Raw genomic sequence first — 19,188 nt, forward strand, 5'->3', positions numbered from 1 at the left:
GAAGGACTGTGATATTGTACAATCCATTTTCTTGCAAAATGAAATTTCCAGTGTGTAGGCTCAGCTGCTACCCCAGAGGTGGTTGTTGATTCCAGCAGTGAAGATTTCTTTGGTAACACAATAGAAGATAACAGAAGGGGAGGAGGAATTGAGGGGATTTGAAGCAGAGTGATCTAACCCACAAAAAAATCCTGAGTTTTAAATAATTTCTGTAATATTTCATGGCCTAGATTTTAGTGGCAAAGTGGTCTAACCAACAACATTAGACCAGAATGTTCGACAAAACGCAAAACTTTGAACCCATTTTTCTCAAAAACTACAGAAAGTGGGTCAGACCACTCTGCTTCCAAACCCTTCAAATACAACAATGTACGTAACACATTCGTCAATTTGGTTGAGTGTTACTGACCAAAAGGCTTTTGGTAAGTAATAACCAAGCTAAACTCAGTCTGCAAACATAAACTCTGCAGACCACCATGACTACATTTAAACCATTTGGGCTCATAAACAGACAACTACAGCAGTCTGATGCCTCTCTGTCTTAATTTTCAGGATCATAAATCTTGTCTCTTGTTTAGTTTTGTGTTTGTACAATTGCAACCTGTCATTAGTGACCCGAAGGAAGTGCACCTGTGAAACTTTTCCAGCTGATCTCGATAAACATGCACAGGCCAGACTGTTGCCTACACGCAGAGGAACACGTTAGGCAGGATCTGGGTGTGTCGGGTTTCTGACAGTAAAATGTCACAGTGTTTCAAACAGATTGTGTTCTTTGTTGTGGTTTTTGCCTTTTTTTAGACAGTCGTAGGGGAGGCCGACAGGAAATGTTTCAAATCGCTGGTTGGTAAGGGAAACAGGGACTCACTGCTGATAGCATTCGTGCCAAAATCATGATTTAATGTGACGTTTTCAACTGCAGTGGGAAAAATATGTTTGCAAAATCCAAACCTAAAAAAGTAAGAGAAAAAGAGCGAGAGGAACTGAGGATTGTATAGTGTTTTGCAGAGTCTAAAAGTCTGTGAGAATTTGCAGGTGCCCTTGAAGAGAGAATTTCATCCCCATGCCAGATAGAATTTAAAGCCACAGCATTAAAACCACCTTTCTAATATTGTGTTCGCCCCTCTTATGTCATCAAAAATGCTCTGAACCATTGAGTCTGGACCAGAGGACCTCTCAGGGGGTCCTATGGGGTCTGGACCAGGATGCTGACAGTGCATCCTTTGGGTTCTCTGGGTTGTTCAGTGGAGCTTCTGGGAATCAAATTTGTTCCACTGCATCCTGTTGATGTTTGATCAGAATGGGGTCTAGGAAGTTTAGAGGTCAAATCAACATCTTGGGCGATTGTCATGTTCCTCAAGATGTTCCTGATTGTTCGATGTGGTGGGGTGGATTTTCCTGCAGTGACATTTAGGATTTCCATTTGCATGAAGGAGTGTGTTTGTTCTGGGACAACGTTTATTTTGGTGTCTAAGTCTCATCAACACGGATCCCAAAATCTAAGGTTTTCCAGCAGAACGCCAAATAGTACCAACATGATCAATGTTATTCACTTCACTTGTCTGTGGTTTCAATGTCCTGGTGCCAGACACCATAGGACACCCTGAAACGTCTCCTGGTAAAGGCCCAATGGTTCAGAGCATTTTTGATGACATAAGGAGGACCTACACAGTGCTAGGCAGGAGGTTTTAATGTTGTCGCTGATCAGTGTAAAACTCAGTTGAAGTCGGGAAAGACTCTTTGATAAAAGCATGTTTTAAGAACTCAGCCAACATTTTTTTTCTTGGGCAAACTGTTCCAGAGCCTTGGGTCGACAACAAACACTTTGTCCCCTTTGGTTTTCTGTAGATGAAAGACGTCAGCCAGAGGATCTTAAGGTGGACACTTGGATGTACGGTACTAACCTGCCATAGATATAGACTAACGGTAGTGTATATCTCTGACCACTTAGTACCGTACGACAGTTTGGGGTCACCCAGAAAATTGCTAATTCATGTGCTAAAATAATTACACAAGGGTTTTCTGATCATCAATGAGCCTTTCAACACCATTAGCTAACACAATGTAGCATTAGAACACAGGAGTGATGGTTGCTGGAAATGTTCCTCTGTACCCCTATGGAGATGTTTCATTAAAAATCAGCTGTTTCCAGCTAGAATAGTCATTTACCGCATTAACAATGTCTACACTGTATTTCTGCTTTATTTAATGTTATCTTCACTGAAAAAAACTGCTTTTCCTTCAAAAATAAGGACATTTCAAAGTTACCCCAAACTTTTGAATGGTAGTGTAGGTGGGAAATAAACCATGAAGGGCCTAAAAATATATATCCTAAACCATATTGGTAATCAGTTTAAAGAGGCTGAAACGTGACTAAAATGATTGCATTTTTCAAAAGTCTGGCAGTTTACTTCTGTACAGTTGGGCGTTGATCCATAGATTCTTGGGTTCAGGCAGATAAAGACGCTGCGGCTGTACCAAGATGAAAAGATAAATCTGCACATATCTCCCAGCTTCAACCTTATCAGAGATCTGATCAACCAGCTATTTAATAAGCACTTGTGGTGGTGTAAAGGGCCCTCAGGTCGTGTTACTTAGCAAATATTATTATAATGTTGTGTGTGCAAATATACATACAACACCATCGTTAATTAACGTTGCTAGTTACGCCAGCTTCCCCTGCTACGTCACATCAGCTGTCTGTCACTGAAAACATCTGTGGATGCTGCACATTTATACACCCACACATGTATACACAGAACAATATTTATGACTGCTGCATTCCATTTGCAGAGTATTTATATGATGCATGCTGAGTCATTGTCACACTGTTATGACTTCCATTTGAATACAATAGAACCATTGTTAGGGTAATTTTACCCTGTTTTGTATGTTTTTTTAATGAACAGTCTTTGAGTGTCTAAACTTCCATATTTTCCCCTTAAAGTACAGTATATGTCACATCAAGCTTCCTGCACACCACATAAAGCTACTCTCATTTGATTATATACATTGGAATATGGTAACTGGGTCCTAATAGAGTGGTTTAATTTGTTTTGAGCATCATAATACACCTGTCTCCTTCATTGTCTGTGTTCATGTGAACCTTTGCATTGTCACTAGCCGTATTGTTATGAAAACCACAGCATTAACCATGTGGACTGAAAGGCTGCCATATAAGACCTTTTTCAGGAAGCAGCACCTAAAAGCTCAACTGAAATTTTCTGCTAAGCACATACACAAAGAGAAAACATTCAAGGGGAAAGTCCTGTGATCAGATGAAACACAAATTCAGCTTTGTTGGCACCGATGAGCAGAGATATGTTTGGAGAATAGACGTTAAAGCCTTTAACCCCAAGAATACTAAAAATACCATCAAGCATGGTGGTGGCAGTATTATGCTCTGGGGCTGTTTTGGTGCCAGTGGATCTGGTGCTTTACACAAAGTAAATAATAGAGGAGAATTACAGCCACATTCTTCAGGAAAACTGGAAATCATCAGCCAGAAGGTTGGGTCTTGGATGCACTCAGGTGTTCCAACAAGATAATGACCCCAAACACACATCAAAAATAATAAAGAAACGACTACGGTAAATCAGGCTAGAAAGAAGGTTTAAGACTGGTCTCCCCAAAGTCCTGACTTGAACTGTGTCAAAGAAAGTCACCAGATTTAGTAGAACTGTATCAACTGAACAGTGACTTGGTGGTTAGCACTTTCACCTTGCAGACAGAAGATCCCCTGTTCGTGTCCCGGCCTTCCTGGGATCTTTCTCATGGAGTTTGCATGATCTTCTGGTGCATGTGTGGAGTTTCTCCTGGTGCTCCAGCTTCCTCCCACAGTCCAAAAACATGCTGAGGCTAATTGATGATTCTAAATTCTCTGTAGGTGTGAATGTGAGTGTGATTGTTTGTCTGTATATGTAGCCCTGTGACAGACTGGTGACCTGTCCTGGGTGTCCCTTGTCTTCCCCCTAAGTCAGCTGGGATAGACTCCAGCTGTGACCCTAATGAGGATTAAATGGCATAAAGACAATGGATGGATGAATGTATCAATTGTGTCAAGAGGAGTGGTCAAAGATACAACTAGAAATTTGGATGGAGCACCTAGTTGAGGTGAAAGGTCGTTTAACTAAATGTTAGCATTGCTGTATGCATATTTTTGACCTATTTGTCATATTTTCAAAGGACCGACAATAAATCTATGAAAGACCCAAAATGCATGATTGTTTTGTGTGAAAAAGACACATTTATTTTATTGATTCTATCATAAAATGCGAAGAGTTACAGAAGTGATTAGAAACTCAGGACTGCCATGATATGCATGTACATACAAGTGTATGTAAACTTTAGTTCATGGCTGTTTATTGCTTGTGTGAGACTGCAAATAACAGAGAGGGAGAGAGGAGGCAGAGAAAATCTACAGCTGTACGTATGAGCTCTGTGCCTGCACCGTGGATGCTAAAGACCTTAATGACTTGTTGATGGACTACTTGGCTATGAATCAGCTCGGCTTAGCTCAGACTCAGTCAGCTTTACTCCACACAGAGCTGTGAGTGAGCCAAGACACCTCCTGCAGCCTTATTTAATTCACACGGAAATACACTTTGAGAAGGCAAATAAGATGTAGTTTGGTATTTGGCAGCTTCCTTTGTGACTATTTTCTCAGTATGCACACAAAAGTTTGGGATCATCCAGACAATTTCATGTTTTCCATGAAAACTCCCACTTTTATTCATGTGCTAACATAACTGCACAAGGGTTTTCTAATCATCAATGAGCCTTTCAACACCATTAGCTAACACAATGTAGCATTAGAACACAGGAGTGATGGTTGCTGGAAATGTTCCTCTGTACCCCTATGGAGATATTCCATTAAAAATCATCTGTTTCCAGCTAGAATAGTCATTTACCACATTAACAATGTCCAGACTGGATTTATCATTCATTTAATGGTATCTTTGTTGAAAAAAAAAATGCTTTTCTTTAAAAAACAAGGACATTTGTAAGTGACCCCAGACTTTTGAAAGGTTGTGTAGCGGTGAGTGAGCCAAGATGCTTTCTGATGCCTCATTTAATTCACACAGAAATACACTTTGAACGGGCAAATAAGGTAGAATTTTGTACTTGACAACTTTCTTTATGAGTATTTTCTCAGTGTATACGTACTACTTATTAATTTTGTAGGTGTATAGCGTTTTGTATCCTTTATTTTATTTGTTTATTTTATTTTGCTTTGCTGATAAAATGAGTTACACTACATTTTTCTGACATTTTTCCTAGGTGGGGTTCATATATATATATGTAATTAAAATTTGCTTTAAAAGGGACAGTCCTTATATAAATTCTTAAAAAAGCTTTTGTAAAAACAAAAGCCTTTTTATTAATATTAAATATAGTGTTTGAATTACAAATGTATTGTATGTCTCTTTTCTAAATGTTTATCTAATCTAAAATAAAGTTGTTATTGGTTTAACCTGGTTCGTTGACTGTTTTGAGTGGATTTACACAGTTCAATGTTTTTTTTTAACATAATACGAGGGTTAATATGGCTTTAACAGGTTTTATTTCACATTTTTCTACTTATTACATATCAAACACTGCGTTAGAAGTCATGTTAATAATGTTTGGACACAGTTTAGTGCTCACAGTCAACAGGTATCAGCTCTGTTTGGGATTATCATTGATTTCATTGAACAGGTACGATTTCGCTTTCGGATAACGAACGGACCAATCAGAAGCCGCGCTCCGCTGACAGTCTATCGGGGCGGGGCATCACACCAGACGCTCTGGCTGATCACTGGTCGAGGCGCGCTAAGCCCATGACGCGCCAGCCAATCAGAGGCGTCAGTGGATCTGGCGAGTCTCTGACCGAGTCCTGCTCATGGTGCTGCTGCTGCTGCTGCGTCTCAGCGCGGATGGGGAGCATCTCGTCAGGTTTACAGGAAGAAGCAGCAGCCGAGCCGAACACCTGAAGCGACATGGACATCCTGAAGTCACTGGGACACCCGGAGGAGATCATCAACCTCTTTAAGTTCAAGATGGGGGCGTGCAGAGCCGTGATGCCGAAGCTGGATTATGTAAGTAAAATCTCCAATCTGAAACAGTCAGTGAGAATAAATCCGTGAATATCAACACTGCAGCTACATGCAGGTCGGCTGTGTTTCTGCGTTTCAATCAGATGTCGCACATTTTGTTCTCCTTTTTGAGCATCAGCAGGCAGGTTTCACTGCAGCAAAGCGGAAGCCCACTGGAGCCTGCTGACAGTCTGCACAAACTGTCCACATTAGAACGAGCTGCTCGCTGCACAGTTCACTGCTTAGTGATGCTGCGGAAAGACAGGCAGCTAATTGGACTTGGTCAAATTAGATCTGTGCTCCACCAAGTGTTGGCTCACAAACACGGAGGAAGAGATGACCATTGACTTGGGATTTAGGTTACATTATGAGCTTGGCTGGCTCACCGGTGGGAGAGACTCTGTGCGCATGATTCAGGGCTAATCCAACTGTTTAGGTTTAAACACCAATGTGACCCAGGCAGAGCAGAGCCTGCAGAGCCTCTGTGCTCCATATTATTACCATATTCATTCAGTAACATCAACACAAATGTGTCTGCTGTTCCTAAAAGTGAATGCAATCAGGATTTCATTTAAACTTCATTTGCATTGTTGCTTTTTTGTGAAGGATAGAATTGGCTGCAGTATCATTGAGAGTTCAGTTTAATTTTTGAAATATAGTCACCTAAAAAACAAACTACGAAGCCTTTTCTACAGTGCCACATGCATACCTGACAACATTGCAAATATAGTTATGAAACAGATGCTAGGGCAGTTTTTAACTTTTTCTGATCCCTGTGCAACATCTTGTTCAAGCACTCATTAGTCTACTAAATCTGCACATACATTACACACAATTCATTTTAATCAACTCAGCCACCTGGTTATAAAAAATAAAACTAATAAACTTTATTTTTAATAGCATTTTCCCGATGTTACGAAGTGCTTAACAAAAGCAAAATTGCTGTAAAAATAAACAAAGTAGCCAAAGAGCATAAAAACTGAGCTCATAAAACACAAAAATATTAAAACAAACAGGTCATAAAACAGGAGGGAAATTAAAAGAGAATCTTATAAAAACACTCGTAGGTCACATATTCATAGAGGCCTTTTGGTTATAATTTAATTTAATCAACTTAGCCACATGGTTATAAAAATAACACTGATACATTTTATTTCTATAGCATCTTCTTAATGTTACAAAGTCCTTAACAGAATCAGAATTGATGGAAAAATAAGCAAAGATAATAAAAGTGGCAAAAGAGCTTAAAAGCTTAGCTCATAAAACAAACAAAAAATAATAATAATTACAAATCGTGTAATAAAGCAGGAGGGAAACCAAAAAAGAATCTCAAAAACACTCATATGTCACATCTTCTCTGAGGCCTTTTGGTTATAATTTAATTCAATCAACTCAGCTGCCTGGCTGTAATAATAACACTAATAAACATCATTTATATGGCATTTGACTAATGCTACAAAGTCCTTAACAGAAGTACATTAATTTAAAAATTATGGAAAAATAAACAAAAATAATAAAAGCAGCCAAAGAGTATAAAAACTAGCTAGGTTTGATATTGTCTATTCTGCTGTGACTACACAGACTAGCTGTCCCCATATTAGTCTGTAATCTAAATCTGTCCTGCTCCCAACTACAATATTTAACCAAAGATCAGAGAGAATCCTCAGAGCTGATGCTGGCATTGTTTGTATGTCCTGCTGCTCTGTCGGTGTCACTTCTTCTGTTATCAGTAAACATTACTCGCAACCTACACTACTGTTCAAAAGTTTGGGGTCATCCAGACAATTTCATGTTTTCCATGAAAACTCACACTTTTATCCATGTGCTAACATAACAGCACAAGGGTTTTCTAATCATCAATGAGCCTTTCAGCACCATTAGCTAACACAATGTAGCATTAGAACACAGGAGTGATGGTTGCTGGAAATGTTCCTCTGTACCCCTATGGAGATATTCCATTAAAAATCAGCTGTTTCCAGCTAGAATAGTCATTTAACACATTAACAATGTCTACACTGTATTTCTGCTTTATTTAATGTTATCTTCATTGAAAAACAGCTTTTCTTTCAAAAATAAGCACATTTCTATGTGACCCCAAACTTTTGAACAGTAGTGTAAGTCATTTGCGTTTCCAGTGCGTCTCTCTGCCTCCTCATCCTCTCTGGACCTCGCTGAGTTTCCACAACAGAGATCATAAAACAAAAAACATAAAAGCAATCAGGTCATAAAAGACACTCATATGTCACATATTCTTCGAGGCCTTTTGATAAAAGAAATCTTTTAGAGTAGATTTTATGTCTGTCTGATCTCCGTTGGCAGACTATTTCACGGTTTAGGTGCTGTAGAGGTAAAAGCCCGGTCACCGTTGGTTACAAGCCAAGACTTAAGAAGCCGAGTTCCATTTACTGATCTGAGAGAGCACCCTGAGACACAAGGGTTTAAAAGGTCTGCAGTCTAATTTGGAGTAAAGCCGTTTAAAAGTGACCAGATATTTTAAATAAATGCAGAAGTTTACATGTAGTTGCTGTAAATTGACAACTACTTGAGTGATATGATCATATTTCCTGCTTAAGAACCAGGCAGCAGCGAGCTAAACCAGATGGTGAGAAGATCTCTGACGTGAGCTTAAAATAAATGTACGTGTAATTTCGTGCAAATTGGCGTCAGACAGCAATGATCTAATTATAGAGGTTTGTTTTAGCTGAGAAAAGCCGGATTGGACAGTGCCTTTGTTGTCACCAAAATCACAACAAACAAGGAAATCGTTCACAATTTTAGGCAACACGATTAAATTTTAAATAAAGCATTGTCTCAAAATCCAGCCGATAAAATCTTTGAATGTTTCAATGTCTGATGCAGTGAAAAAGGGGACAAGTGAGGCAGGAATTAAGAGCAATAAAGCCTCTTTTAGACATCCACTCCTTCACATTAATCTGATAGCATTGAAACAAGATGGTTTTATGTCTGAATGAGCATTTCAAGCTCTTTCTGTAAATGTTGTGACGGAAATCTTACAAAGTTGGACATAAGTCTGAACTGAGAGTTGTTGCATTTATGGATAAGCATGGAAATTCAACAGGAAATGTGTTTCTGGGGAGTTTAATGATGATGTGAAAGTTGTAACTCTGCTTTCTTAATGCATTTTGATTGTCGTTACGAAAACTCTCAACTCTCTAGTTACACTATTTGCTCTTAGGGTCTCAGTCAGAACTTTTCTTTATCTTTGTGTTCCCTTAAAATAGTTTTGCATCACCTCACAATCCTTTTGTGGTCCTTCACAGTGCAATTGCTTGACATTCCTTATATTCCTTCTGACTGATAAGAACAGTGGTGTTGGTCCAGTCCAGTTGTAAACCACTGCAAGTCTAGGGAAACACAGATACTATTGAAAAAAAAAACAGATAACGGAACATTTTTGCTCTGTCTGCTGTGGTGTTGAAGCTGTGGTTGGATATTTGTTCGGACTTCGGCTGCTGCTGTGAATTTGTTCAGCTGCTACTATTTGAACCTGCAGTGCTGCTATTACAGACGTGTTTATTAGTTTAGGACTGTAGGAAAACAGTAGCAGGAATACACACAAACATTACTGTGTGTGAGGGAAGATAAAAGATGTTGAGGGAACAAAAAAATTGTTCTGCAGGAACTCAAAAGTTATTGCAATCAACACAAAATGTCTGGTGAGGGAACACAAAAGTAATTTTTAGGAAATGTCAAAGTTGTTGTGGATCAATGCAAAACTTGTGAGGGAACATAAAAGTTGTGGTCAAATGCAAAAGCCATTGTGAGGAAACGTAACATTGTCATAACGTCTTGTCAAGGAACATAGAAGTTGCTGAGAGGGAACATGACAATTGTTGTGTACCAATGCGCAAGTTTTTGTGATGGAACTTAAATGTTGTTGTCAAAGAACAGGAAAGTTATTGTGATGAAATACAAAATGACTTGTGAGGAAACCCAAACGTTGTTGAGAGGGAACGCAAAATTTGCACTGAGGGAACGCAAAATTTGCACTGAGGGAACGCAAAATTTGCACTGAGGGAACGCAAAATTTGCACTGAGGGAACACAAAATTTGCACTGAGGGAACACAAAATTTGCACTGAGGGAACACAAAAGTTCCGGCGAGGGAACATGACAGTTGTTGTGAGGGAATGTGAATGTTCTTGCAAAAGAATGGGAAAGTTATTGCAATGAAACACAAAATGTCTTGTAGAGAACCCAAAAGTTGTTGTAAGGGAACACAAACTTTGTAGAGAGACAGTTGTTGTGGACAAACGTTAAAGTTGTTGTGAGGGAACATGAAAGTTGTTGCTAAGGAACTGAAAAGGTATTGCGAGCGAACACAAAATTTGCAGTGAGGGAATGCAGAAGTTATTGGAATGTAAAACTTCTCACCCTGTCCTTTAAACCTTTATTGCACTTCAGTGCAGACATGCTCACTGTGAACACAAAAAAGACAAATATTTATCCTACTTTTCCAGTGTGCAGGATTCTGGTTGGATATCTCAGTTTGCTCCATGTGCAGTCAGTCATATCTATATGCACTCTGTTGAACTTGTAGCTTTGTTCCTGCATGACACCGAGTCCTTGTGTGAGTTGTCTGCACAGCTTCTCATTGAGTTGGCAAAATGACCAAATTCATGCTAATCATAGTGGGCTTCATATAATCTTACTACAACTGGCTTTATAATATGTAGAAAGGCTCATGAATCTTGACTCCTGCCAGGCTCAGATTTTGCTTTCACGCTTCTGTTAAAAAAACAAACACTGCTGTCCTTCTCACTTTCTTCCACCAGGTGTCAGCAAACACATAGCAAACACACAACAAACACTTCCCTGCAGACTTCCTCCTCACAAAGTTGCGCTCAGTTCTGCTTTTTGTCAACTAAACTCAGTTTCTAAAGATAAAAAGCAAAGTTTATAGTACATGCATGCATTAAACACAATAATATGTCAGTTATGTTGGCTTAAGTCCCACAGTCAGACCCATTTCTGCATGTTTCGTAATCACCACGTTGATTTGCAAACGCAGTTGCAGATTTATTACACTTTAATCGTGTGTTTTATCACTAATGTTGTCTTTTAAAACTCATCACAAAGAGGTGAAACGGTTAAAGTGTGCTCGCTGTAAGCAGATTAGGAAACGTTGAATTGCAGCAGTTGTGTTGGTGGGGGTGGGAGGAGTGTGCGTAATCATAACAGTAGATCTCCAAACGCTGCGCCTTCTCTCTGCGGAGCTGCGCACTGGGCAGCCGCAGCTTTCAGATCTACGCAGCGCCTCGTTTCACGTCCTCCAGACCTCCCTTCCCCTCGCTCGACCCCCGTGCCTCGCTTGTCCTCTACATGGACTTCGCGTTTCCAACTTCTCCACTAAACGCGGCGTCGACATGGACTCTGTGGCTTCGTAGTGTCTCCGTCGGGGCGCCGCTCGTATGGCCGGAGCTTGCTGCAAGTGTCCGGTCTCTCTGTCCGTGTTCAAGCGCTCTCTCTCGGTGGCTCCGCGGGGCTGCGGCTCCGCTCCTCGGTTCCTCCTGCCAGGCTGGAGGCTCGGGGAGCGGGGCCTGCAGGAGGCCGCCCGACCCTCCAGCGCCCTCAGACCCGCAGGTTTCCACCGACAGACGGCTTTTCTGCGTCTCTCCTGCCAGGAGTCCATGAGCGAGAGTCTGCGGACCTGTTACCTGTACCTGAACCAGACCAGCCGGAGCTTCGCTGCTGTGATTCAGGCGCTGGACGGAGAGCTCAGGTGAGGAGGAGGAGGAGGAGAAGGAAGAGGAGGTGTGTCTGCAGGCATGTTTTCTGCTGCTCAACCAGGGGCGTTGGCTTCCCACCAGCTTTACATGTAACATCAGTTCTAGTCTGGATTATTTTCTTAGGAGCTTCAGTAAAACTCAGCTGGACTTCTTGTGCACTCATGTTAGCACATGAATAAAAATGAGTTTCCATGGAAAACATGAAATTATCAGAGTGACCCCAAACTTTTGAACAGTAGTGAATGTTATTTTGTGTAGATGCTCACTAATCCAGCCTTGGCAATTTGGCATTGTGCTGTGTGATAAAACTGCCCCTTTCAGAGTGGCCTTTTATTGTGGGCAGTCTAAGGCACACCTGTGCACTAATCATGGTGTCTAATCAGCATCTTGACATGGCACACCTGTGAGGTGGGATGGATTATCTCGGCAAAGAAGTGCTCACTATCACGGATTTAGACAGATTTGTGAACAATATTTGAGAGAAATGGTGATATTGTGTATGTGGAAACAGTTTTAGATCTTTGAGTTCATCTCATAAAAAATGGGAGCAAAAACAAAAGTGTTGCGTTTATATTTTTGCTGAGTGTAAAAGAAATACTTTTGACGCAGCCCTGCAGGTGGAGGCTTTATGTGTCGGTAACATGAAGACTTGCAGCAGGTATTCAGATGAAACCATTAATAGTCTGTCTAATTTAAACCCACTGTCTACAGAAATGACAGCTGTTTGTTACCAGGCGGCTTCAGAGACTGTTTGTGAACTTTATATATCCTCCGTCAAAGGGAATCCTCCACATACAGACCGACCTCGTCTGCTCGACACTATTTCTGTCGTTCTGTAAATCAGTGACGAGGCAGTTTTCTCAGTTGTATTCTCGTCTCTTTGTACTCCAGACATGCAGTGTGTATTTTCTACCTGGTGCTGAGGGCGCTGGACACGGTGGAGGACGACATGAGCATCCCTCTGGACAAGAAGGTGCCGATGCTGAACGACTTCCACACCTACCTGTACCAGGATGAGTGGTGCTTCACCGAGAGCCAGGAGAAAGACCGGCAGGTTCTGGAGGATTTCCCCACGGTCAGTAGCACTGCACGGTGGTTCGTAGTAGAGACACTGAGGGGATACAGGGGGCTGTTAATGCTTAATTTAAGGCTCAGTTTGCAACATAAATGCAACGTGATGGTGATAGTTCTAACCTTCACGCATCCCTTGAATCCAGATATCACTGGAGTTCAGAAACCTCGCTCAGGAATACAGAGACGTCATCTCAGATATCTGCCACCGGATGGGCGTGGGAATGGCGGAATTCCTGGAGAAGAAAGTGGGATCCATGAAGGAGTGGGACCAGGTAAACACCGTGAAAGTTCACCAGAACACATACGTGTTTTTAAACACCCATATTGGCATTCCACAGGGGTCCGTTGTTGGCCCCTTAGTGTTCACTCTTTTTATTAATGACCCTCTGTTGAAGTGCTCCACTGCAACATGGCAACTTTATGCAGATGATGGAGTTATATATGTATGGTTGCCAAAACACCAGGACAGGCTAGAGATGTCCTGTCTTGATGTATGGTTCACGTCCAAGAGTAGCTCAGGGGGTAGTTGTTGTTGTAATGTTGGTGTTGTCAGTCCTCTTTGTCTATGTTCACTGAAAAGCCCAACCAGGGGCTCGATCCTGGTGTCTAAATTCTTATCAAGTCTCGCCACACTGTGCAGAAATTCCTTAAAGTCCAGCAAATCGATGAAGCATGACTTTAACTGTGACAGCTTTGTGTAAATGTTTAATCAGTGTACTGACCGTTAGGATCTGCTTCCCTTTCAGATAAACAGGAACCGGGTGTTCGTGTGCCAGTATTTGTTAATTCATGCTCCAACTATAAAGTCTGCTGCCGTGTTCTTTGTGTCTCCTCTGTGCAGTATTGTCACTACGTGGCCGGTCTGGTCGGCATCGGTCTGTCTCAGCTCTTCTCTGCCTCCCAGCTGGAAGACCCTGAAGTCGGACGCGACACTGAGCTGGCAAACTCTATGGGCTTGTTCCTGCAGAAGACCAACATCATCCGAGACTATCTGGAGGACACGCAGGAGGGACGTGCCTTCTGGCCACAAGAGGTACGCAGCTTCAACATTTTTTTTTGTCTGGTGCAAGCGTCTTTATTTGTGTGCTCCACCTGAGGCCACAGTTGTGCAGTACAATAGTTTCCCAACACTGAGACTTGTCATGTTCTCCGTTTCCGGTGTGTATTGTGAAATAAATCCTCCTGAGAACTGAGGAAAAAAAGCATTTTTCAAAAAGTGACTTTTTTGTGATTTCCTAGAGCTAAAACAACAACTCACAATTTAGAGTTTTATGAAAAATACTTTATTTTAGATTTTACAGCATGTCCACTGTAGTAGCATCTAAACATGTTGATCCATCTTCTAATAAAACTTTAAGAAACATAATTAAATATCAATACTGTAGAATTTAAGAGGCTGAATGAAACATAGTTATGAACAACCGTTTGTTCATCACATTGATTACTTTATATAGAAAATACATTCAGCGTGCTTATTACCCCACAAAGAAATGTGTAATTTGAATGTAAACAAAGAACTAGGAAGCTCGTTAGCTATAAGCTAACTCCATGAAATCGTCCTCATGTCCGTTACAGTTGACATTCATAAAGGGGCAACAAGTTTAACTGAACTCTGACTCCAATTTATAATTCCTGACATGTTCGTAAAAAAGAAAATATATGATAAATCAACGTCATCTTAACAATATTTGACTTAATTTTTCTCCTTTCCCGGCAGACGTGCTTTGCTGCCACTTTCATTTTGTTTCAGCATGAAAACAAAGCTCCACCAATCATGAGATATCATTGGAAAGGTCCTCTATTGAACACTTCAGGATTTAGTCAGGGAGCTCAAATGAGTCAAAAGATGTAGAACAAAAACAAATGTTAAGTAGAGGATATAAATGAATGGGCTCGGTCTCAGCAGGATATACAAAGGTGTTATATAACCTTTTCTTTTCCCCTTTTTTTTTGCTTTGTTTGAGGGATGGACAATAACTAGAGCATGTGGGTTTATCCCAGAGAATAAAAACATGAAAGCTTATAGTCTGGATTCACAGATTTGTTAAAGATTTCTGGATCATTGTGAGATAGCAGCACCGCGTCAATGTAACCATGACAACAGGTGAACACTTCATCAGCTGCCTGCTGACGATCACATGATTGTGATCCTGCTATAAATCAACTACTGAGGACTTATCAGGACTTATCTGTTGGAAATAATACAAGGAACAATTGATTGAGTTTTGGGGGTGTTTCTGAGTCCCATCATTTCCCGCCACCCGCTACATATTTAGATCACACGATTCGGTATCCGTACTTAACGTACACATGCTTATGTCTGTATTAAATGGCATTCTATGGTGCCGTGATTTCTGATAATCAATAACTAATAAAAAATGCTGCGTTTCTGACAGTGCCATATGGGGGAATGAGCAGCCTTGGAGTACTTCTCTCTGACTGCTGTTCTAGTTGCATTATGTGTTGATATCAGTGCTGCATCGGACAGTAATGCACTCGGCCTTCAATATTAACTTCCATTTTATCAGCAGAATAAGTAGATTTATTATAGCCCTGTTTTGATATCCTGTCGCTCTGTAGAGAAGCACAACCGGTCCTTTGTGTCCCTCGGGCGGTTCTGTGTCAGCACTTTGTGTATTCTGTGTGCGTGCAGGCTTGGAGCCAGTTTGCGGGTCGTCTTGAGGACTTGGCTCATCCTGAGAAGCTGGAGTCGGCTCTGTCCTGCCTCAACCTGCTGGTCACCGACGCTCTGAGACACGTCCCGGACGTCATCGCCTACCTGTCCCGTCTGCGCAACCAGAGCGTCTTCAATTTCTGTGCCATTCCACAGGTAAACACTGCTTTATTAATAACCATTAATGCGGTGATTATAATTATATTAGTTTGATGTGATCCTTGAGCTGCACATCATGCCTTATTATGTTAATGTTTAACTCTTAGAGATTCACTTTCTGTCCAAAATCACATCCTTTACTCCGTAAAACCGCTCTAGAATCTGTTACAGTGAGGTGTTCTTGTAGTTGCTTTTGTCTTATCATAAGCAAGAGCAGACCTGGAGCTTTGTAATTATACGTCTAACATATTTGTGCATGCAGAAGTCATGACAAGATGAAACTTCTGCTGAATAATATCTTTTATCTGACGTTCTCAGTCGTGTTCACACTCCTACATGTCAGTTGAATAACTCCTGGAGTCACTGTGCAGCCCCAGATCACCAACAGGTTGCTGGAATTTCTTCCTCCTGACACGATGTCGTTCCTCTCTTGACCAGGTGATGGCGATAGCTACCCTGTCGACGTGCTACAACAACCCCATGGTGTTCCAGGGAGTGGTGAAGATCAGAAAGGGACAAGCTGTGACTCTGATGATGGAGGCCACCAACATGAGGGCCGTGCAGACGATCATCGCCCAGTACAGCCAGGAGGTGTGTGTGTTTACTGGTCACACAGCGGTCTCACTGTGCCACGGATTTTAACTTGTCTTTGGTGTTGTGAATTGTTATATTGCAGGATTTTGCGGTATAGAGGTATTTTTATATTTGCATTATATTGATAATTTTGCTGTACAAAATTAAACAATATACAACAATATAAAAAATAATTATTCAAACATATTAAAATAATATTAAATGGGAATAAAATGCGTAGCGTACAGCGCTGGGCTCTGATTGGCTCAGTGGCAGCAGCATCAGTCTCCTCTGTATAGCAGCATTCTCACTGTGCAGTGCATTCATCTTCATCAGCACCGTCCAGCTAATTCATCTTCTTCATTTAAGTCGTAGTATATTCACTGGTGAGTACCCATATAGAATTGTAAATGTTGTTAAAATTATGTAGATTTAAGAGTGGAGAAAATGTTTAAGAGCATAAGAGTGTGGGGAGGGTTTATAAAGCCTGCAGAGGGTCTAATCTGGCCCTCAAAGTGTAAAAATTCCAGAGAAGACATTAACTGCAGATTGTAAATTAGTAAAACTGTAAATTTAAAATAATTTCTAGACCCTGACAAGTTGTTTTGATCCTAAAGTAAAATACTAGATTGTTCTTTTGTCATTTTGTGTCTCGTTTTTGTAACATTTTGTTTTGCTTTTGTTGTTTTTGTCTTTTTTTTGTCTGACTTTCGTCTCATCTTTTTGTGTTTTTTTCTTCTCATTTTTGTCATTTTGTGTTTTGCTTTATTCGTCTTTTGTGTGCCGTTTTGTGTTTTTTTGTCTCTTTTTTTGTCATTTCTCCTTTTTTTTGTTGCTTTGTAACTTTTTTGTCAAATTTTTCGTCTCTCTTTGTTTTGTTTTGTGTCGTTTGTCAAATTTTCTGTCGTTTTGTGGCTTGTTTTTGTCATTTTGTGTCTCATTTTTGTAACATTTTGTCTTGTTTTTGTTGTTTCTTTGTCTGACTTTTGTCGTGTCTCATGTTTTTATCATTTTGTTTCCTTTTTGTCTCGACTGTGTTTTTTCATTCTTATTTTTGTCATTTTGTGTTTTGCTTTACTCGTTGCTTTGTGTGCCATTTTTGTCGTTTTGTGTTTTTTTGTCTCTTTTTTTGTCATTTCTCCATTTTTTTGTTGCTTTGTAACTTTTTTGTCAAATTTTTCATCTCTTTCTTTTTGTTTCGTGTCGTTTGTCAAATTTTCTGTCGTTTTGTGACTTGTTTTTGTCATTTTGTGTCTCATTTTTGTAACATTTTGTCGTTGTTGTTTTTTGTCTGACTTTAGTCGTTTGTCTCATGTTTTTGTTTGTTTCTTGTTTTTGTCATTTTGTTTCCTTTTTGTCTCGCCTGTGTTTTTCTTTGTCTTATTTTTGTCATTTTGTGGTTGCTTCATTTGCTGTTTTGTGTTTTTTGTCTTATTTAAAATATCTAAAAAATAATAATAATAAAACCCGTATTTTCACCGGGTTGTGTTCCAGACCCCCGTCCCCTGCGATAGATGAGGGTCCTCTGTATTTCTCCTCTTTTACCGCCACACCGGTGCACTGACCGTCTTTCCCCCCCCTCCTGCAGATTCTACAGAAGGTCTCGCTCACCGACCCGTCGCGGGAGAAGACCCTGCATATCCTGGCCGTGATCAGAGAGAAGTCGGCGCTGTCCCAGTCCAGCCTGCCCTCCAGGACCCACCACCTCTCTCCCATGTACCTGTCGGCTGCCATGCTGCTCGCCGCCCTCAGCTGGCAGTACCTCAGCACCACCGCAGCTCAGGCGCAGGGCACCGGCGACATGCAGGGGCAGTGAACCAGCCACCCTCACCTCTCCTGGGGCACACAGACTCATGAAGCCCCCTTTTGCCCCCTCTGGAGGCCGGGTTCTCCTCTGACTAGAGGAGCCTGCTCCCTATTTGCTGTTTCGTTGTGTCTGCTACAGGACCGGGGACTCATCAGACTGTGGTGTCGTCCTGGTAACGGACTCGTCCCGTTAGTTTGTTTGATAGTGATGTTGTGGTAGCCCATCCTCTGTCTGGATAAACTGTTTACACACAGTGTGGTTTAATTCACCAGCATCAATCAATCACTGAAACAGTTCAGGGTGTTTGTTTGTCAGTTGATGTTTATGTTGGTTCTGTTTTTGTTCCTTTTTGTTTTGACCCACTGTTTTCAGCATATTTAACTATTGGATTACAGTTTAAAAGTGGCTGAAACACATGACGAAGCACGTTTTAGGATTTTGGGGGTAACACAGTCACCAAACTTCATTAAGCTTCTGTTTCATTTAGTTTCAAAGCCTCGTTTCCTTATTTCTCATGTCAGATCAAAGCTAGCTTCATGTTCCGCTTATCACGTTTCTGTAGGAGAAACGCTTAAATCGGTGCACTTTGCAGCTTTTGCGCTGTGTCTTTTAGTGTGGACGACGTGGATTTGTTTCAGCACTTTTCTCACTTCAATTTCAACTCTTTTAAATTCATGAGAAAAACTGCAGTGTGCAATAGCAGGTTAGCTTTACTCGACGTGGACTGTTTAAATGGAAATACTGAACAAATGGAAATCCTGATACTTTTGGTATCGGCATGAGATGCAAACTGAGACTGCTAGCTAAGTGTCCTTAATGCAGCTTTGGGGAGTAGAAAGGCTAGCGCAGAGTAACCTTATACAGAACCAAAGGAGAGCTACAAACATTGCTATGTAATGTGACATGTTGATTTGTACATATTGGAACAAATAAAGAGGTGAAAGAATCCAAGCTGAGCGTCAGCACCAGTCATGTTTTGTTTTACGGCGTTATAATGTGTAGTAAAGTGAATGATTTTATAGAGTGTGGACTGTAAAGTAATATTCTTTTATATTTACAGCAGAAAGTTCAAGGTTTGCAT

At 40.8% G+C, this 19,188-nt stretch overlaps 1 protein-coding gene across 2 annotated transcripts; it reads left to right on the forward strand.

Annotated features, from left to right (window-relative positions):
• Nucleotides 1-5,834: 5,834 nt before the first annotated feature.
• Nucleotides 5,835-19,058, forward strand: fdft1 (farnesyl-diphosphate farnesyltransferase 1). 2 transcript variants are annotated; one of them, XM_022194996.2, is made up of 8 exons: nucleotides 5,835-6,074; nucleotides 11,716-11,813; nucleotides 12,712-12,895; nucleotides 13,038-13,166; nucleotides 13,736-13,927; nucleotides 15,548-15,724; nucleotides 16,166-16,318; nucleotides 17,889-19,058. In XM_022194996.2, the coding sequence occupies exons 1-8, from the start codon at nucleotides 5,976-5,978 to the stop codon at nucleotides 18,114-18,116; spliced, it is 1,260 nt and encodes a 419-aa protein (XP_022050688.1). In that variant the 5' UTR covers nucleotides 5,835-5,975; the 3' UTR covers nucleotides 18,117-19,058. The 2 variants fall into 2 exon arrangements, with proteins under 2 accessions (XP_022050688.1, XP_022050687.1); XM_022194995.2 differs by lacking the exon at nucleotides 5,835-6,074 and having other exon boundaries at nucleotides 7,580-11,813.
• The last annotated feature ends 130 nt before the right edge of the window (nucleotides 19,059-19,188 follow it).

Source organism: Acanthochromis polyacanthus, chromosome 16, assembly GCF_021347895.1.
Source record: "Acanthochromis polyacanthus isolate Apoly-LR-REF ecotype Palm Island chromosome 16, KAUST_Apoly_ChrSc, whole genome shotgun sequence".
Taxonomy (NCBI): Eukaryota; Metazoa; Chordata; class Actinopteri; family Pomacentridae; genus Acanthochromis; species Acanthochromis polyacanthus.